This window comes from Tachysurus fulvidraco, chromosome 1 (assembly GCF_022655615.1).
Source record: "Tachysurus fulvidraco isolate hzauxx_2018 chromosome 1, HZAU_PFXX_2.0, whole genome shotgun sequence".
Taxonomy (NCBI): Eukaryota; Metazoa; Chordata; class Actinopteri; order Siluriformes; family Bagridae; genus Tachysurus; species Tachysurus fulvidraco.
The window spans coordinates 50,326,534-50,351,177 of record NC_062518.1 but is presented as its reverse complement, the minus strand read 5'-3'; the positions used below and the strand labels follow the sequence as shown (position 1 = coordinate 50,351,177).

Genomic DNA, 24,644 nt, shown 5'->3' with positions numbered 1-24,644 from the left:
CTTCCATCGAGTATACAAATACTCATCAATTAGAACCTGCAAGTAAGCTATCTGACCAGTAGACACAGCTGGAGCACAAATAAGTTCTACTATTTCTCGGAGTTGCAAAACCAGCTGCCATGTCTCATTTTCAGATGGGTTTACAATCTTGTTTCCAATCAATCCTGGCAACATCCTAAGAAAATACCAGTTTTGAACTGCATGGCCAGAAAGTTTGTCACTCCCTGGAACAACATCACTGGGTTTGTTGTTTGCATCATTACCGAAGTATGTTAAATTATTTATACATCGATTTAACTCCTGGTAAGTGAAAAGCTTCTCCACTGTGACAAGATGATTAATATACAGTGCTAAATCATATGATGCAACACCTTCAAAAATATCATGTCCCAGACAGGGGGGGGTAGCCCAGGCTGACATATGTGAAAGTAATGGAGTCCATTAAAAACAGAGTCGAATTTGACACCTCCAGTGGCACTAGATGTAGCATTACTTGTCTGAGCTTGAACAAGATCCCTATACGACTGTACAGTGCGGTTACTTACTTTGAACAAAGGGTCTTTTTTAAACGTTTCCCTATCTATATTGCAGTATCTGCAAATATTCACACTTTTTGTGAAATTTTCCACAAATCCACCAATGCCATGGGAGCCCAGATTATCCCCACAAATTGCAGATAGCGTTCCCCTGTACACTGTTCCCTCAGGCAAATGAATGCCACTTACCTCGATGTCTTTAAGGTCTTTGATGAGAAGGCTAAACACTTTGTCCTGGCCAAAATACTTGAAGTCCTGCTCCCTGCAAAGCAAAACAAGCTGCATCTGGTCAATGTGTGATCTATGATGTGGAGGAATATCTGCAAGAGTTGCATATACACAGAGTAATTTATGTTTTTTCCTGCCAGATCCCAGTGGGTTGGCTACTTCCAAAGCATCCTGATAAAGGATTAAACTAAAGGATGAAGCGACTGTATTGAGCAGCTCATTACGTTTTAAGTTGCTACCATCCCATATATCGCAAAGTACATCACAAGGACGGACACCAGAAAACACTTGTTTACGATGTTTTTTAACAGATTCAATTGGTAATAGAGAACTGAGAGTTTCTTTAATCTCAACATATTGAGCAAAACACTTTGCGTGCCTCATTTGTCCCAAGACAAAGTGGAACTGGTGCTACATAGTTGAAGGTATTCTTGAAAAATGTCTTTCTTTTTTGATCAGTTTTAAGTTTTTTGTGAATTACAAGTCTGAAAGAGATTTTCACTTTGCAAAATTTCCAAAATAGCATTTATGTCTGCTGCTGCAACCTCCAATGCAGTCAATTTTTCTCTCAATTTAAAAAGTAGGTGCGAGTGACTCATTTGATGAATTTCCTGACGGTGATCAACAATTATTTGAACAGTGGAGGATGGAATCAGACATCTGGATTGCAGTTTGAGATAAAATAGAGCAAGATGTCTCAAAAACTGATCTTCATCCACACTTTCACCAAAGGTGTCTTGTTCAACACCATCAGTATCAGTATCACTGCAAAGAAAGTCCTGTGGCATTTCATGAGGAAGTGCAACTGAATCAATCAGGTTAACCTCTGAACATTCACTGTGTTTTCTAGAAACATGTGCTGTAAATGTGGTCACAATTGAAAAAGATTTATCACATTGCTGAAATGGATATGAAACCCTTCTCCCCTCTCTAATGTGAGTTTTAAGATGCTGATAAAATTTACACACCTGAAAGTTTCACACCTGACTTGACACAAGTCAACATTACATGTTAATTCAAATGAGGTCAATGACACAGATTTAAGCTTAGATTTCCCCTCTTTGTGTCGATAACTGAGTTTTGAAAGCTGAAAACTTTTTGAAACTCCTTTTACAATCAGGCAATGCGCAATTAAACCTGACATTCGCGACATGAATGTGAATGCGCATGTGTCTCACAAATGCAGGTAAAGTACTGCATGTGTATGCACAAAGTTTGCAGGTGAACATTTTGAACTATGGAATGGCACAATCAAGCTATCAAACACACGCGTATGAATTTAATCTGTCTCGATGACTTAATGTCCGTCATTGGAGCAAATTTATCGAGTGCAAAAGTATGCTGTGCTCATATAGTGTACAAAGCAAAGAAATAAATAATACAAATTCGATTACCCGAGTGGCTTCAGTTAATTAGAGCAGATTCCACTGAGACAGACGTGAGCTCGAGTTAACGAACCTAAGATGTTCCCATCCCCCACCGCCTAACAAATCCAAACTGCTAAAAGGCAGGAAATTCAAAAAACTACTAAATAAAATAATCCAGCAAACACATTTATTTTACATTTTCCTCTATATTAGGGTAACTTTTCTACAACGAAAGAACAAAAATATGCAACCAGTTACACACACACAGACACACACACAAACACTTAACTGAGGAATAATAAATTTAGCATCCACTGTCTTCAAGCGCAAAATTAAATTAAATGAATACGATTAAAAATGTACATGCTTATTTTAGATTCATCTGTGGTCTGCTATCTGTAAATGAGCTTCAATTTCATACTTAATATGAAAACTGTGCAGATAACACTGAGAAAGTCAGTCAGTCACTCTTGTCAACTGCCAAGTGCATCGCAACTCTGCCCCCACAGATCACGTGTTAATTTATGGTAGGAAACCGTAATTTTGGAAAACATTTTTTACAGTGCGGTAATATCAATAACATATTTATTTACTAGAGAAAATATCCTTCATGTAGAGGGTTTGTGTAATCTAAACAACGTAATGACGTCACTCAGTTTAAGTCAAGTATAGTCACTTTTATTGTCACATCACGATGTAGTGTGTGTGTATAGTCCAGTGTTTATAAATGCAGTGTGTGTGTATAGTCCAGTGTTTATAAATGCAGTGTGTGTATAGTCCAGTGTTTATAAATGCAGTGTGTGTGTGTGTGTGTGTGTGTGTGTATAGTCCAGTGTTTATAAATGCAGTGTGTGTGTGTATAGTCCAGTGTTTATAAATGCAGTGTGTGTGTGTGTAGTCCAGTATTTACAGGTATAAATGCAGTGTGTGTGTTTAACTGTTAAAGGTAAAGTGCAGTGTGTGGTATACCATATTGTCTAAGTATGCTGTAGGGTGTATTAGTTTTGACTGTCAATTAGTCTGATAGCCCTAGGGAAAAAGTTATCCCTCATTCTGCTAGTGCGCGATCAGATGCTGCAGAGGTATCTTCGTGAGGGGAGCAGAGAGAGCAGTCTGTAGGATGGGTGGCTGGAGTCACTGATGATCCTCCGGGCTTTTCTTATACACCGCCTGGTATAGATGTCCTGGAGGAAGGGAAACTCACCTCCAACAATGTGGCTGGCAGTTTGCACGACCCTTTTCAGGGCTTTGCGGTTGCCAGCTGTGCTGTTTCCAAACCAGGCAGTGATGCAGCCCTTTAGTGATGCAGCCCTTTAGGATTTAACACCGAGAAACTTAAAGCTCCTCACCCACTCCACAGGTGTCTTGTTGATTGGGATGTGTTTGTGTTCTCTGCTCTGTCTCCTGAAATCCACCACCAGTTCCTTGGTCTTGTCAGTATTGAGTGAGAGGTGGTTCTCCTGGCACCATTTAGTCAGGGTGCTCACCTCTTCTCTGTAGGCCGTCTCATTGTTGTCGATAATCAGGCCTATGACCGTTGTGTCGTCAGCGAATTTGATGATGACGTTGGAGCTGTGTGTGGCTGCACAGTCGTGTGTGTACAGGGAATACAGTAGTGGGCTGAGGACACAGCCCTGATGAGCTCCAGTGTTGAGGGTCAGTGGGGATGAAGTGTTGCTGACCATTCTCACCACCTGACTTCTGCCTGTCAGGAAGTCCAGAATCCAGCTGCACAGAGATGTGTTTAGTCTGTAAAAACGCAGTACAGTGCAGTACAGTACAAACTGATCATCAGTGTCAGGGCCCTAACACAGGTCTGTGTGTGTGTATGTGTGGGTGTCTGTGTGTGTGTGGTGCAGTACAGTACAAACTGATCATCAGTGTCAGGGCCCTAACACAGGTCTGTGTTTGTGTGTGTGTGTGTCTGTTTGTGTGTGTGTGTGTGTGTGTGTGTGTGTGTGGAGCAGTACAGTACAAACTGATCATCAGTGTCAGGGCCCTAACACAGGTCTGTGTGTGTTTATTTGTGTCTGTGTGTGCGTCAGTATGTCTGTGTGTGTACGCGACACACAGTGTGTGCGTACGTGTCTGTGTGTGTGAGTGTGTGTTAGTGCTGCAACGAGGCGTCGACTTCATCGATTACGTCGACTACGAAAATGCGTCGACATGCGTGAAATGCGTTGACACGTCACACTGTATACATTCATGTCGCGTAATGGCGGCTTCTGCTCCTGGGAATGGAGAAAGTTCCAGTATATCACAAAAAGCTAGACCACGATTATCAAAAGTATGGGAATTCTTTAAACAGAGGCCAAATAAAATGGTCCTTTGTTCCCTTTGCAAAACCGAAATGGCGTACCATGGCAGCACAACTGCGATGCACAAGCATCCTCAGAAGAAAACATCCTGGTGCTCCCCGACCTCAAAAGGACGAGCCATCTTTGTAAGTATTCATTATTACAATTAGTTTTGGGAGTAATTGTTGCGTTCTTACTTGTGCTGCAGGATTAATCATATCGCACATGATGCAAACTGCTGCGGTTTTATGAAATAAATAAATGCATGTGTGGACATGACAACCCATTCTCTCTGAAAGCTGTTTGCCTATTTCATACACTACACAAAAAAAGACCAGTGAGTTTCAGTTTAGGCAGTGACAGGTGTGGCGCGTATGGTCATGTCTTGACTTTTTGCGGTGTGCAGCGCGGAACGGGTGAAGATGGATGCCGAGCAGACGGACACTAAACTGGTGGACAGAAAAAAAAGCTACCTCTGTTATATGTAGTGTTAATTTCGGCAGATGAGACGAAATATGTTCAACAACCTTTTTTTTCATGACTAAGACGCCTTTAAAATATTCAGAACGAGTTCGCGGTTAGAATCCTGTGTGTCTGTTTTTCATGGCAACGGTGTGTTATAGTTAGCAGCGGTCTGTTATCAAGAAATAAAATAGTGTGTGTGTGGAAATAATTCTTTCACACGCCGATCTAAATAAATAAATAAATAAATAAATAAACCCTGAAGCGCAAGTCCACCGTCTAGGCGGCTTTTTGTGTTAAATGATATTCCCTGTCGCTGCGCTTTTATTGTACATGACAGCTTATGTCCCGATGACCGGTCTTTACATTAGGATTAAAAGCAGTATCAGTAAAGTAAAACATGTGATGTGCATCAAGTTCGAGTGTATGTACTGTTTAAACGAGTTTTCTCACTGATACTTTTGTGATTCGTGGAGTTTTGACAAGTTTTATAGCCTCGATATTGTTTCTTATTCAAAAGTGGTGACAGAAAAAACTCTTTACCCCCAACCTGAAACCTCTTCCCCTGTCACAATCACATCATAATCAAAATTAATAATTAGGCTTAAAAGCAAATCTATATGTAAGGGAATCAAGTTTAATAATTACATGTAATATTGCTCCAAATATCATCAATAATGGTGTGTGCAATAACATGTATTACTTGCATTTAAGTTGGCAATTTACTTTAGAAATAAAAATTTCAGCATTATCAGTAATCTGTGTGTGCATTTTCCTTGGGAACCAAGCAAGTTAACTCATGATACCATTTGTTTATTATATCGCAATCGCAATATTGACCTCAATAATCGCAATATGATATTTTCCCTAAATCGTGCAGCCCTAGTTCTTACCTTCCGTGTTTTGGTCAAGAATTAATTAATATATGCTAGGTAATAATGGTAATGCTAATCGCTAACGGTGTAAACTGTAAACATATACTGTATAACTTTGCCAACGATAAGCAAACTTTAACTTTTAATTTACTTGAACTGGTTGTTGAAAGTTGCTTATGCACATAAACTTAAAATTAACTACTATTAACATTAACAGTTTGCTGTAATTTAGTAGTGTACGTGTACATATAGATAAATAGGCTACTAGCGCATTTTTGTTTACTTTTGGCACAAACCAATTAAATAAAATATAATCATAAGTACGTGATTAATAACAAATTATCTCATTAGTTAAGAGTTTAAAATGCTTTCTATATTTCATAATAATGACAAATTCACTACACTTTCTGAATACAATTCATATTGTAAAGTAAATCATATTAAACATTGTAATTAACTAATTAATCCTTTGGAACTTTACAAAAAATGATAAGTACAACTTCTAATATAATATTTCAACTTTTATTAAATTTTTTCCAAAAAATACTTCAATGTGGTTGAAGTTTTTACAGTATACAAAAATAAAGTGCCAAAAATAAAATCTAAACAACACTTTAGCATCAGGCATGAATAATGCCATATAAATTCAAAAGCATTCAAAATGCCATATAAATTCAACAAAAGCACTGCTCAACACTGCAAAAATACATGAAAGACATTTACAAAAATAAAGTACCAAAAAATAAAATGTAAACAACACTTTAGGGCATCAGGCATGAATAATGCCATATAAATTCTGCCTAACACTTTGCAAAAGATGCATTCCGAAGGCATAATGTGGTTTGAAGTAGTAACACACCACAAAAATACTGGTCAACAAGTCACAATGTTGCCAGCAACTGAGAAAAGCCTTTCAGATGGGGTTGATGTTGCAGGCACAGACAAGATGGGAAACCTCACTTCATTTTCCTTCCACCATTTCAGCGGATTTTCTTCCTTTGGAATAGCCTGCTCACAAAAGTACATGTGTATCTCATTCCTCACAACTTCACTGTGAGTTTCTTGATCTTGGATGTGACCAGTGTCATCCTCACCATTATGGTGGTCATCTGAATCTGAACCGAGCAAAGTGTCCAACAGAGAAACTTGCCTCTTCTCTGAAAATTTCATGTCTGCACTTGCTGACTGAACCTGTTCCTCACATTGATGTTGATGTGTTTGCTCCTCATATCTTCTTTTCTCTTCAAGAGCAAGAGCTTGGACCTTGAGGTGAACTTTTAAACTGTCCTCTGCTGGCAGGAATTTTAGTTTGCGGAATTTGGGGTCCATGGCTGCTGCAATAAGACATATATTTTCTCCATCATCTTTGAAATTTAGTTTCCCGCTCCAATCTTGATGTTATCTCCTGTGCAGCAACACTTTGGAAAGCCTTGACTGCTGCGGTCTCGAAAACTGTGCTCTGTATGGATTTCTGGAGGCCCTTTACCGGAGGAGGTAGAGCGGAACCAGTCACATAGGACTCTCCACTTAAGAAAACAGTAGCACACTCGAAACACCTCAGGACTTGTTCCACTTCCTCAAGTAAGCTCTACTGATCATGTTTTAAATCCAGGAAGCGCTTCCCTCAAGGTGTGACATCAGGATCAGAAATTGTTGCAGTCACAGGCCACCTCTGTTCAAGCAGGCGGCTGATCATGTGTACTGTTCCACCTTACGGATACATCATTTATTAGTGCTTGCTCAGGGTTACACATTTGTTGCTGCTTTGCTTTAAGCTTTGTAGTGACCAGCTCACTTTTTAAAAATGTTCCACAAGGCACTTTGCAGCCCTCAGTGTCTGGGGATCCCTCAGGGCATGGTTGACAACTAACTGCAATATATGACCAGCACACCTGAGAGAAGAGATGCCATGCTTTTCTTCCAAAATACGCAGAGCAGCGACATTATTTGCAGCATTATCATGGACAACTACAATTACATTGGCCATGGATACATCAAACTTCTCAGCTGCTTTTTCCACCCAGTTAGCAATGTTTTCAGCTGTGTGCCGATCTTCAAGTGGTATGGTGGTCAGATTGTCGGATGTAAGCTCCCAGTCTTCATTAATGAAGTGGCATGTGACACCCAAGTATGCCTCTGTGGCAATACTGGTCCATGCGTCTGTAGTGAGAGCTATTTTTGATTTCACATCTTTGAGTGACGCTTTTAATCTTTCAAAATTCTCATATTTCTTCTCCATCAGCTTAGTGAAATGGGACCTGGAGGGAAGTGTGTATCCTGGGTAAAACGTGTTGATCATCTCACGAGTTGATCATCTGCAAACAGTGACGTCCTTTTTATGAAAGAAATATTGTACACAGCTTTGCCTCTTCCTGAGGAAAAAAACAAAAACAATAATTACCATTAGGAACCAAATTAAACATGAAATCTATGAATGCCAACAATATATAAACTGTACTGTATTTCAAAGAGGGTAGTAAATCTGCATATTTTTAAATGAACTGAATGTGATTAATCAAAAAATAACACTAGATTAAGCGAAAATAAATAAATAAATAATAATAATAATCCTTAGAGTAACCTTAGACTAACCCTAACCCGAAAAAAATATTCGCTAGATTAGTCGACAGAAAAAATCATCGTTAGTTGCAGCTCTAGTGTGTGTGTGTGTGTGTGTCAGGGTTCTGTCATTACATGTTGTTCTTATTTATTATGCTCTTCCACTGAAGTTACTGTGTTTAGGTACCTGATTATTTCCTCACCTTTTCTCACCTGTGCAGTGTTTCAGGTGATGATGTGTGCAATGCTTCAGGTGAAGATGTGTGCAGTGCTTCAGGTGAAGATGTGTACCACCTGCAGGGCTCCTCACCACCTCCTTCTTTTCCTCATCCTCATGTTCATCACAGGTGAGTGTGATCTCAGTGTCACTGCTCACACTGGACTCAGTTAGTCCCTCTGACAGTCTTGCACACGTCTATTAAACAGGGTTTAGGATTCATTTCATTCACTTTCAGGAGTTAATTTTGTTACTTTGAAACGATCCTGAATGTCATAGCATCATTAAATTAAATGTAATAAGGTTTTATTATATTATATTTATTATATTTTTATATTCAACCTAATATATCAGTTTCTGGGGGCACGGTGGCTTAGTGGTTAGCAAGTTCGCCACACACCTCCAGGTTGGGGGTTCGATTCCCGCCTCTGCCTTGTGTGTGTGGAGTTTGCATGTTCTCCCCGTGCCTCGGGGGTTCCTCCGGGTACTCCGGTTTCCTCCCCCGGTCCAAAGACATGCATGGTAGGTTGATTAGCATCTCTGGAAAATTGTCCGTAGTGTGTGAGTGTGTGTGAGTGAATGAGAGTGTGTGTGTGCCCTGTGATGGGTTGGCACTCCGTCCAGGGTGTATCCTGCCTCGATGCCCGATGACGCCTGAGATAGACACAGGCTCCTCGTGACCCGAGAAGTTCAGATAAGCGGTAGAAATGAATGAATGAATGAATGAATGAATGAATGAATATCAGGTTCCATATGCAAATACAGGACAAATAACAGCAGTGTATTGGTCAGCGGGGAAAGGTGTCGGATCATATATAGCTGTTACAGTACACAGTAAAATGAGACAACGTTTCTCCAGGATCAGGGTGCTACATAAAACAAAGACCGAGCTATTAGGACTTAGTAAGTGTCCTAGATACATAAAGTGTATCTGTGGTCTACTCAGTGTGAGACACAAGACGTGCATACAAAAATACAAATTAATACACACAAGTCAATACACAAAAGACAATAAACAGAAACAGCGGTGACCAGTGTAAATGCTGTATTTTCAGACAAGACAATATTACCTGTGCAGAAATACTGGAAGGAACACAGTCTTATAGCAGCAGTTACATGAGATAATGTAAAGTATTGTGCAAAACAGCAAACAAGTGAAATGTAAGACAGAATGTGCAAAGGGCAAAAAAGTGTGCAAAAAACAGCATGTAAACAGATTGATGGATATTTATTGGAAGTGTGTGTATTTGGTGTAGGTCAGTGCAGTCCATACAGTTAGTTGTGTGTGGGTGTGTGTGTGTATTGTGCTCGGTACAGTTCAGCTCAGTTATTCAGGAGTCCTATGGCTTGTGGAAAGAAACTATTACACAGTCTGGTCGTGAGGCAATGGTGCAATATTACACCATTGGTGTAAACACACACACCACCACCGCGATCTATAGAGGATATCAGCATACTATACGCGCACACACACACATGCACACACATACACACATAAAAACACACAGCTTTTTATATTGAGTTCTAAAGCGGATATCAGCATACTATATTGTATACTCGCGCACACACACACACACACACACACACACACACACACACACACACACACACACACATCAAAACACACAGCTTTTTATATTGAGTTCTATAGAGGACATTTATGGCATTTAGCAGACACCCTTATCCAGAGTGACTTACAACTGAGCAAATGAGGGTTAAGGGCCTTGCTCAGGGGACCTGGGGTTCAAACCCATGATCTTCCGATCAGTAATAATAATAAATAAAGTGACGTGACATACGGCTAAGTATGGTGACCCATACTTAGAATTTGTTCTCTGCATTTAACCCATCCAAAGTGCATACACACAGCAGTGAACACACACACACACCGTGAACACGCACCCGGAGCAGTGGGCAGCCATTTACTGTATGCTGCGGTGCCCAGGGAGCAGTTGGGGGGTTTGGTGCCTTGCTCAAGGGCACCTCAGTCGTGGCCGGCCCGAGACTCAAACCCACAACCTTTGGGTTACGAGTCAGACTCTCTAACCATTAGGCCACGAGTACCCACACCTTAACCACTGAGCTACCACATCCCCAAGGATATCAGCATACTACATTCTATACTCGCGCACACACACACACACACACACACACACACACACACACACACACACACACACACACACACACACTGAGTTCTATAGAAGATATCAGCATACTATATTCTACACATGCATGCGCGCGTGCACACACACACACACACACACACACACACACACACTTAAACACACCGCTTTTTACTTTGAGGTCAATAGGGGATATCAGCATACTATATTCTATACTCGCACACACACGCGCACACAAACGCACAGCTTTTTTTACATAGAGTTCTCTAGAGGATATCAGCATACTATATTCTATAGTCGCACACACAAACACGCACACACATACACACAGCTTTTTACATTAAGTTCTATAGAGCAGTTGTCTCCAATCCCCGGGCCGCGGACCGGTACTGGTCCGTGGACCAAATGTTACCGGGCCGCCCAAGGAACATTAAATTATTTACATTTTATTTACTGTGGTGTATTTCTCTCGGGTTTGAGCAAATTTTGCTATTGTGTCTCGTTGTAAAGAAACAAGCTCAGGGTTCTCATTGATTTAGCATTGTAGTGAGTTAAAAAGGCATGTTTAAATACAATTAAATTCAAATTATTAATTTTAATGTAATTGTATAGCCGCCACCCCCCAACCCCAGCGGGCCGCGGTGAAATTATCAAACACTGACCGGTCCGCGGCGAAAAAAAGGTTGGGGACCACTGATCTAGAGGATATCAGCATACTATATTCTATACTTGCACACACGCACACGCACACACACACGCGCACACACACACACACACACACATACACAGCTTTTTACATTAAGTTCTATAGAGGATATCAGCATATTATATTCTATACATGCTCACACACACACACACACACACACACACACACACACACACACACACACACACACTGAGTTCTGTAGAGGATATCAGCATACTATATTCTATACTTGCACACACTCACACACACACACACATTCTGGCTTACGGGGAGGAGATCCAACACCTACAGTAGTAGCATGGTGTGAGGACAATAACCTGGAACTTAACACCAAAAAGACCAAGGAGGTCATTGTGGATTTCAGACGTTCTGGCAATCACACTCATCCTCCAATTTACATCAACGGAACTGCTTTTGAGCGTGTACCCAGCTTCAAGTTCCTTAGAGGACTCTGAGGACCTCATCTGGTCTCTGAACTCCTCCATCCTGATCAAAAAGGCACAACAGCGCCTATATTTTCTGTGGAGACTTAAAAAGTCTCGTTTGTGCTACAGGATACTGGAGAACTTTACCTCTGTACCATTGAGAGTATCCTCACAAGCTGCATCTCAATGTGGTACAGCAGCTGCACAGCTTCAGACCATAAAGCCCTTCAAAGTGTGGTGAAAACCGCCCAACAAATCATTGGTATTAAACTACCCACCTTGGAGGACATTTTCAAAAAACGCTGTTTGCAAAGGGTGATGGGCGTCATCAAAGATCCATCTCACCCCAACCACAGACTGTTTACACTTCTCCTATCAGGCAGATGCTACCATTGTCTCAGAGCCAGAACAAACAGACTGCATAATAGCTTATTTCCTGTGGCTGTTTCTGCACTGAACAGCTGTGTTAATATATATGTGTGTGTGTGTGTGTGTGTGTGTGTGTGTGTGTGTGTGTGTGTGTGTATATATATATATATATACAGAGAGAGAGAGAGATTCAATACAAGTTTATTTTGTATAGCGCTTTTTACAATTGACATTGTCTCAAAGCAGCTTTACAGAACATAAACATAGAACACAGGGTTGTTATTAGATTAATATAAAGATTAATAGGATACAAAATTCAAGATTAATATTAGATAGATTTAGTTCACTATGTGTATGTATTTATCCCCAATGAGCAAGCCTGAGGTGACTCAGACAGCAGTGGCAAGGAAAAACTCCCTTAGATGGTAAAGAAGAAACCTTGAGAGGAACCAGGCTCAAGGGGAACCCATCCTCATATGGGTGACACTCGGGGTGTGATTATATATATACAGTCTAACAAATGTTGTATAGATGCAAAAGATCACATGGAGTTCACATCTTTTTAGTATAGCAGAATCTAAGTGTAGCTGGTAGATCTCTGGATGCCTCAGTGTTTGCTGGGTCGGCCTCATCTCAGTGGAGGTCCAAAATCTTCATCGCATAGAAGATGATCAGGGCTGGTATAATTTCTGGATGCCTTGGGATGGGTAGAAAAGAGAAGCAATGGAGAGGGATTAACATATCTGCTGTTCATAAAATTTGCAAGTCTGATATAATAGTGCACAGTATTATGGGATGTATTATGTGTACACCTGACTAAAGAGATGAGTTTCTAATCTGCATTTAAACTGGGAAAGTGTGTCTGAGCCCCGAACACTATCAGGAAGACTATTCCAAAGTTTGGGAGATAAATAAGAAAATGCTCTACCACCTTTAGTAGACTTAGATATTCTGGGAACTAGCAGAAGTCCTTAGTTTTGTGATCTCAGAGAGCGTGAAGGATTGTAACGTGTTAGAAGACTAGTTAGATACATGGGAGCTAAACCATTAAGAGCCTTGTACGTAAGTAACAGCAGTTTGTAATCAATTCTAAACCTAACAGGTAGCCAGTGTAGAGATGATAACATTGGGGTTATATGGTCATACTTTCTTGTCCTAGTGAGAACTCTGGCAGCTGCATTTTGGACTAAATGTAACCTATTTATTAAAGATGCAGGACAACCACCTAGTAATGCATTACAATAGTCCAGTCTAGAGGTCATGAAGGCATGAACTAGCTTCTCAGCATCAGATACAGACAGGATGTTTCTCAGCTTGGCAATGTTTCTAAGGTGGAAGAAGGCTGTTTTTGTGGTATGGGCGATATGATTTTCAAAAGACAGGTTGCTGTCTAATATAAGTGTTGATCTTTCACTGTCGAGCTACTAGTCAATATGAATGTCCCACTTCAGGTCCTGTGAGATTGTGGTTCCCAGGAATCTGAATGACTCCACTGCTGTGACAATGCTGTCCATGATGGTTAGTGGGGGAAGAGCAGGGGGGTTTCTCCTGAAGTCCACTATCAACTCCACTGTTCAATTCAATTCAAGTTTATTTGTATAGCACTTTTTACAATAGACATTGTCTCAAAGCAGCTTTACAGAACATAAACATAGAGCAGAAGGTAAACATAAGGAATAAAAAAAGAAATAAGGAATAACAAAAGAAAAAGAATTAATAGAATAATGGTGTTATATATTATTAGATATATATAGTTCACAATCTGTATGTATTTATCCCACTATGAGCAAGTCTGAGGTGACTCAGGCAGCAGTGGCAAGGAAAAACTCCCTTAAATTGGTAAAGGAAGAAACCTTGAGAGGAACCGGACTCAAGGGGGAACCCATCCTCATATGGGTGACACTGAGGGTGTGATTGTAATATACAGTCAGTTAAATGTTGTATTGGTGTGAGGTTCATGGACTTCAGATCTCCTTAGTATCACAGAGTCTAACTGGAGATGTCTCAGGATTCTTAGAGTCGGCCTCGGCTCAGTGGACGTCCAAAGGCTTCGTCCCATAGAGGACGTTGGGAGCTGGTACAGTGTCTGGATGCCTCTGGATGGGTACAAAGAGAGAAGCAGTGGAAAGGGATTAACATATCTGCTGTTCATAAAAATGTGCTGGTCTGATGTACTGGTGCATGATATTATGGGATGTATTATGTGTACACCTGACTAAAGAGATGAGTTTTTAATCTACATTTAAACTGGGAAAGTGTGTCTGAGCCCCGAACACTATCAGGAAGATTATTCCAAAGTTTGGGAGCTAAATAAGAAAACGCTCTACCACCTTTAGTAGACTTAGATATTCTGGGAACTACCAGAAGTCCTGAGTTTTGTGATGTCAGAGAGCGTGAAGGATTGTAACGTGTTAGAAGACTAGTTAGATACATGGGAGCTAAACCATTAAGGGCCTTGTACGTAAGTAGCAGCAGTTTGTAGTCAATTCTAAACGTAACTGGTAGCCAGTGTAGAGATGATAAAATTGGGGTTATATGGTCATACTTTCTTGTCCTAGTGAGAACTCTGGCAGCTGCATTTTGGACTAACTGTAACCTATTTATTAAGGATGCAGGACAACCACCTAGTAATGCATTACAATAGTCCAAAAGCATCTTGAATATCTTGAAACTGTCTTGAGCATGTTCAGCTCCAGGTTGTTAAGGCTGCACCAGACAGCCAGCCGCTCAACCTCCAGTCTGTAAGAAGACTCGTCACCGTCCTGGATGAGGCCGATCAGTGTGGTGTCGTCTGCAAACTTCAGGAGCTTGACAGATGGGTCATTAGGTGCAGTCATTCGTGTACAGGGAGAAGAGCAGTAGTGGGGAGAGAACACAGCCCTGGGGGGCGCCAGTGCTGATGGTGCGGGTGCTTGATTTGAGTTTTCCCAGTCGCACTAGCTGCTGCCTGTCTGTCAGAAAGCTGGTGATCCACTGACAGACAGAGGAGGGCACGGAGAGCTGGGTTAATTTGGGCTGTAGGAGTGATGGGATGATGGTGTTAAAGGCAGAGCTGAAGTCCACAAACAGGATATATAGTTTATAAACTCTCACTGATTTAGGTTTAATGTGTTATATTTACATCCAATTAAAATGTCTGGTGTTTTTTTCCTCAGCCTTCATATCATCAGTTCAGGTGAATCCTGGTGAAGATCTACAGCTGAATTTGCACATATCAGACCAAGTGGAGGTGATCTTTAAACACAGAGATTCAGCAGATCCACATGGTGTACAGATCTGCAGTGTGTATAAAAGCTCACTAGACTGTACAGCTGAATACACACAGAGAACATCACTCACTAACACACTTCTTACACTGAGAGGAGTAAAGTGGACTGATGATGGAGTTTACATCATCAGTGACACGACGTATAACGAGAAACTTCATATTTCCTCAGTAACAGTAAGAGGTACATATTCAGTGTGATTTGTGTCAGTGTGTAAAATTCAACAGTCTGATATTGGTCAGAAATCATTGTGAAAGTTCAGTTAATATAATAAAATAAAACTTAAAGTTGCTCTGAAACTCGACCGTATGAGAACCTGTCATTAAATTCTACATTTTCTACACACAGGTTTGTTTACTAGTAAATAAATTCTCCTGCAGATGATTTACAAATAAATAAATGTTTAAAACTAACACTGTAAATGAGGCCCAGTGGGTGTGTTATTGGTGTTCAGTTAATCACACTCACTGGCACATGGTGTGTGTTAAGTCACTATTAAAAAGTGTGTGTGTGTGTGTGTGGAGTAAAGATCAGAACAAAGATCAGGTGTCTGCTCTACCAGTGTGGGCGATCTTCCTGATGGTGGTGTTGGGGCTTCTGGTTGCTGCACTGATTGTGTTAATCTCGTACCTGAGGAAAACATATCACTTTATCCGAAGAGATGATGTAAGTAACAGAGACATGCAGCACTGTGACATCAGAGATCACATGACTGTGTGCTGTAATAAAATCCACATCACCTTAATTAGACATCATTCAGTTACTACATGGACACTTCCACAGAACAAATATAATGATCACCTATAATAATTAAATAAATGTCTTCCAGTCTCACACTGACAACTAAATCCTCTATATGTTCTTTATAAATAAAGACTGAATTTATCTTCAGTTTTGTTCATCAGCCTTTGAAGAGATAGCGATTAGTATTCATATATAATGTAATAATGCATATATACATATTATACATATTCTTTTATATTGTACAGAGGCCCAGGAATGGAGCAGGAGAACATCAGAGCTCTAATGAAACAACAAAAATGAACCTAAAGGAGAACCAAAGACAGAGTGCAAATGAAAGTGACTGTGAGTAGTAACCGAGGGAAGAGACTTGTAACTACATACAGCATGATGCTGGAATAATGAGAGATCAAAACTTAAATGGGAGAACAGGAATAAATGACATGTATCTGGATCTACAGCTTTCTCCATCCAGGTTCCTCAGCAGTGTGATGTGTGTCCACCTTCAATATGAACAGAACTTTTTTCACAAGTGAACCTCCTCCAAGAACAGAATCTGTTCAGAAGGCATCAATATCACATGTATCTCTCTGCACTGACAGTTATTACTTCCAGGTGCTATGTTTAATGATAGTCAGAAGAATTGCAGTATTGACTTGCAGTGATACTTCATTGGCCGTCCCTGGAATAATGCACTCGGTGTGAAACCGTGCATGGCCTCTAGGTCCAAGTTCCTGTCCATGTTTTTTGCCTCTTAAATACCACAAAGCATTCCAAATTGTTATGGCTGAGCTGTAGATTTTTCATCTTTTAGTTCTGAAAGTCAAGTTGCGTGACTTAAAGGCAGTATTTTTGTATTATTATTATTATTATTACTATTGTTTTAATGTATGCCTTAGTTTTTATACTTTAAAAAAGTAATTTGAAAGCACTTTTTTTTTATTTGTTGGCACTTAAATGTACTTAATTCTTCTCAGTCAACTTTGCCATTGTTCACAGTACAAATACAGAAACAATGGGTAATGTCTAACAGTTTATTTGTGATACAAAATATTGTTGTATGCATTGCATACTATGCGTTTAAAAAATAAAAGTTAATTTTTCTAAAAAAGGAAACCAATTTTTTCTCTTATTTCCTCCAGTATAATATTGCTCATTAATTAAGCAAAAATACATTTTATACATTTTATTTTTAATATTAAATTTTCGGTAGAATACTCAATTACTAAAATATTTGATAGCTATAGCCCTAATCTCAGTCTACCTCAGTTTTATTACAAAACATTGCACATATTTTAAAACTCTTTATTCACCAGAAGGTGAACACCTAGTTACCTTCCTCGCACTAAACTTGCACTTAACTCTCAGGTTTCTCTATGTTTATATTTAACACTTTGCACTATTTTATTACACTTTATTAAGCATTTCTTACGTTTTCTTTCATTTTGCACCTTAAATGTTAAGAGATAATTGTTAAGTGTCCATTGTGACTTATGTTTACATTATAATCATTTGAGTTTTCCTGGTTGTTTCCTGGTTCCCTGGCTAATTGTATTATTATAGGTCAAAATCATTACCACTCTAACACTCCGGTACATTCAGTCGAACAAGCAAATGCAGTGAATGAACACTTTGCAAGATGGGAGAGTGACGTGTCACCTACTCCAATCAGCTTTGATGGAAGAGCAAGTGCATCAATCAGGGTAAGCTGTGAGGAAGTGGGGCGGATCTTCTCCCATATAAGGACACGGAAAGCTGCTGGCCCTGACAGGTTGGAAGGTACCGTCCTAAAGAGCTGCAAAGAACAACTGAGCCCAGTGTTTAAAGGACTGTTTCAGAAATCACTTGACACACACAAAGTCCCGAAGATATGGAAAATAGCAGAAATTCTACCACTTCCTAAGAAACCCAAACCAGTTGGACTGAACGATTTTAGACCAGTGGCACTTACTTCCGTTGCTATGAAGTGCTTTGAGCGGATTATTTTAACTTGTCTTAAAATACAAACCCAAGCTCACATGGACACATTACAGTTTGCTTACAGAGAGAAAAGGGGTGTAGAAGATGCTGTTATAACCCTCCTGAATGGAATTTACAAACATCTTGAAACACCGGCTTCTTATGTACGCATCCTGTTTGCAGACCTCTCCTCAGCTTTTAATACTATCCAGTCACACAATATTGATAGAGAAGCTGACAAGCATGGGTGTAAACCTGACTCTTTTAAAGTGGATTCAGGACTTTTTAACAGGGAGACAACAGTATGTGAGGGCGGGTCATGGTTGGTCAAGAACCATTGTGACAAACATAGGAGTGCCACAAGGATGTGTTTTAGAATAGAAGATTCAGCTTTTATTGCCAGGCATGTTTACACATGCGAGGAATTTGTTTTAGTGACATAATCTCCACAGTGTAACAGAATGTCATATGCAGTATAGAAGAGATTGTATGTACACATTTACAGGTGTGAAATGTGCAGTTTAAATAAACATATGAAATATACATATGAAAATACGTATACAATATATACAATTTGTATGTACACATGTGCAATTGTGAAATGTGCAGTTGAAGTAAACAGTACAGACAATATGTATGTATGTATGTATGTACAGAGTGCAAGTATGAAATGTGCAATTGAGGTATACATAGTGAAAATATTATGTGTTGTGTGTTCCATGGTGTTAATTGTTCATCAGGTGGATGGCTTGAGGGAAGAAACTGTTCCTATGTCTGGTCGTTCTGGAGCTCAGGGCTCTGTAGCGCCGACCAGATGGCAACAGTTTAAAGAGGGAGTGTGCTGGATGTGAGGGGTCCTGAGTGATTTTCTTCGCCCTTTTGCTCACTCTGGAGGAGTACAGGTCTTGGAAAGTGGGGAGAGTTGTGCCAATGATTCGCTCAGCAGTCCAGACTACCCTCTGTAGTCTTCTGAGATCGAATTTGGTGGCTGAGCTGAACCAAACAGTTACTGAGGTGCAGAGGATGGATTCGGTCATGGCAGTGTAAAACTGTTTCAGCAAATCCTGTGGCAGGTTGAACTTCTTCAGCTGACGAAGGAAGTACAACCTCTGCTGAGCCTTTTTCACAATGGAGTCAATGTGAATGTCCCACTTCAGGTCCTGGGAAATTGTGGTTCCCAGGAATCTGAATGACTCCACTGCTGTGACAATGCTGTCCATGATGGTTAGTGGGGGAAGAGCAGGGGGGTTTCTCCTGAAGTCCACTATCAACTCCACTGTCTTGAGCGTGTTCAGCTCCAGGTTGTTAAGGCTGCACCAGACAGCCAGCCGATCAACCTCCAGTCTGTAAGCAGACTCGTCACCGTCCCGGATGAGGCCGATCAGTGTGGTGTCGTCTGCAAACTTCAGGAGCTTGACAGATGGGTCATTAGAGGTGCAGTCATTCATGTACAGGGAGAAGAGCAGTGGGGAGAGAACACAGCCCTGGGGGGCGCCAGTGCTGACGGTGCGGGTGCTAGATTTGAGTTTACCCAGTCGCACTAGCTGCTGCCTGTCTGACAGAAAGCTGGTGATCCACTGACAGACAGAGGAGGGCACAGAGAGCTGGGTTAATTTGGGCTGTAGGAGTGATGGGATGATGGTGTTAAAGGCAGAGCTGAAGTCCACAAACAGGATCCTCACATAAGTCCCTGGTCTGTCCAGATGCTGCAGAACATAATGCAGTCCCATTATGTTCTGCAGCATCTGGACAGACCAGGGACTTATCACCATTGTTATTTATTTTATATACTAATGATTGTGTCAGTCACCATTCTAACTGTTCACTGATTAAGTTTGCAGACGATGCTGCTTTAGTCGGTTTTATTAGAAAGACAGATGCAACGATTAATGCATCCATGGCCAGGATATCAAATATGACATGATTTTAAAAGTGACGAATATGACTAGGCCTAGACCAGTGAACACCCCCCCACCCACACACACACACACAAGAAAATTTAGCACATACAACATTCAAAAACTGAATATTTGAATTAAACAAAAAATATTAAATTATACAATGTACTGCTGTTGGTTAGTAGCCTTATTTTTCTGAAAATGAATTACACAGAATTTATGATAAATTAATTATTTTATAAAATGTCATAAAACCGGGGCCACCTGGCACCATCTCAGGGCCCCAGTTTGAGAACCAACTTGTTCTGAGCAGGTGTTGTCAGTGAACAGGCTGTAAAACTGTTGGTTAAGTTACAGACACTCATGATGCTGATGAAAACTGATGCTGATAATCTGGGAAACTTTCTCTAACAGCAGTCACAATGTTACTTTGTGCTCAAAGTGATGCTCGCAGCTCCAGTGCTTTTCTCTGTGGGTGTTACAATTTATTATTTTCAGTTTTATTCATATTGAACAATTCTAAATGTAAAGTAAAAATGATCATCACTGCTTTAATGTTTATGACCATTTTGTTGTTTACCTTCACAACATTTTCTTTCAAACAAACTACATTTCCCATGAAAACCAGCTATTCATTTATTGGGGAAAAGTGCTTTTGATGTTTTTCAGTTCTTTTTTCTTGTTCAGTCTTGAACAGGTGCTCTGAAGTCTGGATGAATGATGTGAATATGCGAATGTAAAAATGTATGAATGTAAAAATTCAAATATCTTTTCAGAGTTTATTTTGGTCACTTTTTTTTTGGACTCCTTCTTCAGCTTGATGGCAGCCCTTAAATCTGGGGTCCACCACCGGGTTCGGGGGTTGCCGCCACGACATGCACCGGAGACCTTACGGCCACAGCTCCGAGCAGCCACTCAGACTCAATGTCTCCAACCTCACTCGGGATCTGGTTGAAGCTCTGCCAGAGGTGGTAGTTGAAGATCTCTCTGACAGGAGACTCTGCCAAACGTTCCCAGCAGACCCTCACAGTACGTTTGGGTCTGCCAAGTCTGTCCAACTTCTTCGCCTGCCATCGGGTCCAACTTACCACCAGGTGGTGATCAGTTGACAGCTACGCCCCTCTCTTTACCTGAGTGTCCAAGACATACGGCCGGAGGTCAGATGAAACAACCACACAGTCGATCATCGACCTCCGTCCTAGGGTGTCCTGGTGCCACATGCACTGATGGACACCTTTATGCTTGAAAATGGTGTTCGTTGTGTACAAACTGTGACTAGCACAGAAGTCCAATAACAGAACACCACTCGGGTTCAGGTCGAGGGGTGGCCGTTCCTCCAAATCACGCCCCTCCAGGTGTCACTGTCGCTTCCCACATAAGCGTTGAAGTCCGCCAGTAGAACGACGGAGTTCCCGGTCGGAGCACTTTCCAGCACCCCTCCCAGAGACGCCAAGAAGGTCGGGTACTCTCCACTGCCATTTGGCCCGTAAGCACAAATAACAGTGAGAGACCTATCCCCAACCCGAAGGCGCAGGGAAACGACCCTCTCGTTCACCGGGGTGAACTCCAATACATGGCGGCTGAGCTGGGGGGGTTTATTTAAAGCAATGTAATACAAATAAGTGTATGTAATTTATATAAAGAAAAGAAAAGAAAATTACAAATAAAATCTCCTTCAAAAAATCAAAAATTCTAGCATAAGTAAAAGTAATTAAAATGCAAAGATAATCACGAATCAAGAAACACTATCCAAGTGTTAGCCTGCATTTGTTTTCTGATTCACAATACTTAAGCAATACAAATGTGCTACAGTAACAAAACATAAGCTTGCTTAAAGTAGAATGCACACCTATAATCAGGAAAGCTTATATACTATTTTTTCCAACAATTTCCAAGGCACGGCGTTACACACAATATGGTGGTTGACCTCTTTACAACCTTTCAAATCACGCTCTGATTTGTGCCACGAAGTCAGATCCTAATAATTTCAAAACATTGTGCATCAAGGAGCGTTAAATAAGTCATTTCTAAATTTCCCTTTAAACATATAGGGTGACAATTTTCTTACATTTTTACTTCTAAAAATAAAAAAATATATAGTAAGAAATATACATATAAATCAAAATAAAAGCAATCAAAGTTCTCTTGAACATCTGATAAATAAATATTCTTAGTCAGTTGAAACCTTCTTAGTCAGTTGGAGTCGTCTTCCAGCCGTCTAGGTACAGTTTCTGATCCTCTGCAGTCTTGCAGTAGCATTTATGGCATTTATGGCAAATTATAAGTTATGGAGGTAACATAAATCTGAGGTGATTATTGATATAAATTTAGTGAGGTAATGTAAACCTGAGGTCATTATTAATATAATTTATGCTAGTGAGATAATGTAAATCAAAGGTTATTATTAATATAAACTAAGTTAGTGAGGTAACATAAGTCTGAGGTGATTATTAATATAAATGTAGTGAGGTAATGTAAATCTGAGGTGATTATTAACATAAACTAAGTTAGGGAGGTAACATAAAAATGAGGTGATTATTAACATAAACTAAGTTAGTGAGGTAACATAAACTTGAGGTGATTATTAATATATACTAAGTTAGTGAGGTAATGTATATCTGAGGTTCTTATTATGAACTAAGTTAGTAAGGTGACATAAACCTGAGGTGGTTATTAATATAAGCTAAGTTTGTAAGATAACGTAAGTCTGAGGCGATTATTAATATTAACTGATTGAGGTAATGTAAATCTGAGGTGATTATTAATATAACCTAAGTTAGTGAGGTAACATAAAAATGAGGTGATTATTAACATAAACTAAGTTAGTGAGGAAACATAAACCTGAGGTGATTATTAATATAAACTAAGTTAGTGAGGTAATGTAAATCTGAGGTGATTATTAATATAAACTAAGTTAGTGAGGGACTACATTAATGGGAACTACATTAATGGACTGATTCCAGAAATATCTGAAAAGGTGAATAACCTATGCATTTGTCATGCACGTGAAACAGGTTAGATCCAAATGCTGGTTTATTAGGCGATATCCAAAACAGGCAAGGTTTAAACATCAGGCATACAACAACATCAAAGGAAATCCAAAAACAGTAGTCAATAATACAGGTGTAGGTCAGGGCAGGTAGCAAACATTCACAAACACAAAAAACAAGCAAGGTCAAAACAAGACAATATACAGAACCGATAATATGCTCAGAATGCAGACAACGCTAACAATATTTCACGACACCCAAGAGTTCTGAGTGAGCTTAAATAGACCAGGTTATTGCAAATAGGAAACAGGTGTGTTGAGTTGGTGGTGCAATGAATTATGGGAAATGGAGCCCTGATGCTAAAGTGCAGCAAATCCTCTGCAGGCCAGCAGAGGGAGCCCTCATGGCTCTCATAACAGCATCACGATGGACATTAGACAGCTGAGCCTTATCGAACAACACGCTCTGCATGCAGAGAAAGTAAGCAAGAGCAGTAAAAAAGACAGAAGCACAAACACACAAAGTTCAACTGACAGTGATGCAAGAAGTGGCCTTGTAAATTGCGGTATTCGTTATTTTGGTTTGCCTTACATATTAATGGAAAATCACATTGTGAAGCTACAACCATTTATAATAAAGCTTGGAAGTTGCAAAATGTGAAATATGTGGTGAAATTCCTGTTACAGCTGATATCAGAACAAGGTAAAAGCATAGAAAAAAAAACAGAGTTGCAGATATACAAAACAATTCAAAGCCTAAAATAAATAAACAACTAATGTCATTTTTACGCATTTGATCTTATTGCAGAACCTACTGTATATACATAATCTTATACATATTTATGCAATCCTTGATCCTGGAGTGTCGCAGTGAGTGAGGAAATTGTAAATAAAAGAGGAAAAGTCAACTCACCAGTATGCCATTTTTTTGGATATTATAAGTAGGGCTGAAACGATTCCTCAAGTAAGTCGATTACAAAAATTTATCAAGGCAAATTCATCTGCCTCTAAGCCTCTTTTAATTCATTTTAAAGCTCATGTCACATTCTTGTGCAATTATTTTGTGTTTTTGTGTGTGTGACAACGTGCTTACATAAAAGCAGAAGGATACGCGAGGAGTTAGCTCTCTATTGTTTTGAGGGTGTGGGCTAGTGTGGGCTGCAAAGGTTTATGTTATGCCTGAGCTGTATATTTTGAATCTTTTCGTTCTGAAAGTTAAGCTGCATGACTTAAAAGCAGTATTTTTGTATTATTATTACTATTTATTTTAATGTATGAATTAGTTTTAATAAAAACAAATTTGACAAATTTATTTTTTGATAAAAAAGTAATTTGAAAGTAATTTATTTTTTTGTTTTTGCATCTCAGAAAAGGGTTAATTTAAAACCCAGAATGTATGGCACTTAAATGTACTTCTTCTCAGTCAACTTTTTGTCATTGTTCACAGTACAAGTACAGACAGAGAAACAACGGGTATCTAAATGTTTATTTTTGATAGAAAATATTGTTGTATGCATTGCATACTATGCATTTAAAAAATAAAAGTTAATTTTTCTAAAAAAGGAAACCAATTAATTGTTCATTTTAAGAGACCCATCTTATTTTCTCCTGTATATTTAATATT

General features: G+C 39.7%; 3 protein-coding genes across 17 annotated transcripts in view; 1 reads left to right on the top strand and 2 right to left on the bottom strand.

Moving 5' to 3' along the window:
* The window catches only part of LOC113636588, a 204,478-nt gene that overhangs the window by 7,257 nt on the left and 172,577 nt on the right, over positions 1–24,644 (top strand). For 2 of the 13 annotated variants that reach the window (XM_047813853.1, XM_047813856.1), the window contains exons 1-2: positions 3,020–4,574; positions 8,546–8,671. In XM_047813853.1, coding sequence (XP_047669809.1) covers positions 8,557–8,671 — 115 coding nt within the window. In that variant the 5' untranslated portion in view covers positions 3,020–4,574; positions 8,546–8,556. Of the gene's footprint in view, positions 1–3,019; positions 4,575–8,545; positions 8,672–13,667; positions 13,686–15,322; positions 15,617–15,962; positions 16,100–16,420; positions 17,291–24,644 lie in introns of those variants that run through there. The other 11 variants (XR_007140591.1, XM_047813840.1, XM_047813836.1 and 8 more) reach the window with 11 other exon arrangements.
* Positions 1–24,644, bottom strand: part of LOC113636558 — an 86,513-nt gene that overhangs the window by 40,744 nt on the left and 21,125 nt on the right. The window lies entirely within an intron of this gene.
* The window catches only part of LOC125141289, a 72,515-nt gene that overhangs the window by 27,270 nt on the left and 20,601 nt on the right, over positions 1–24,644 (bottom strand). The gene's annotated exons all lie outside the window — the stretch shown is intronic.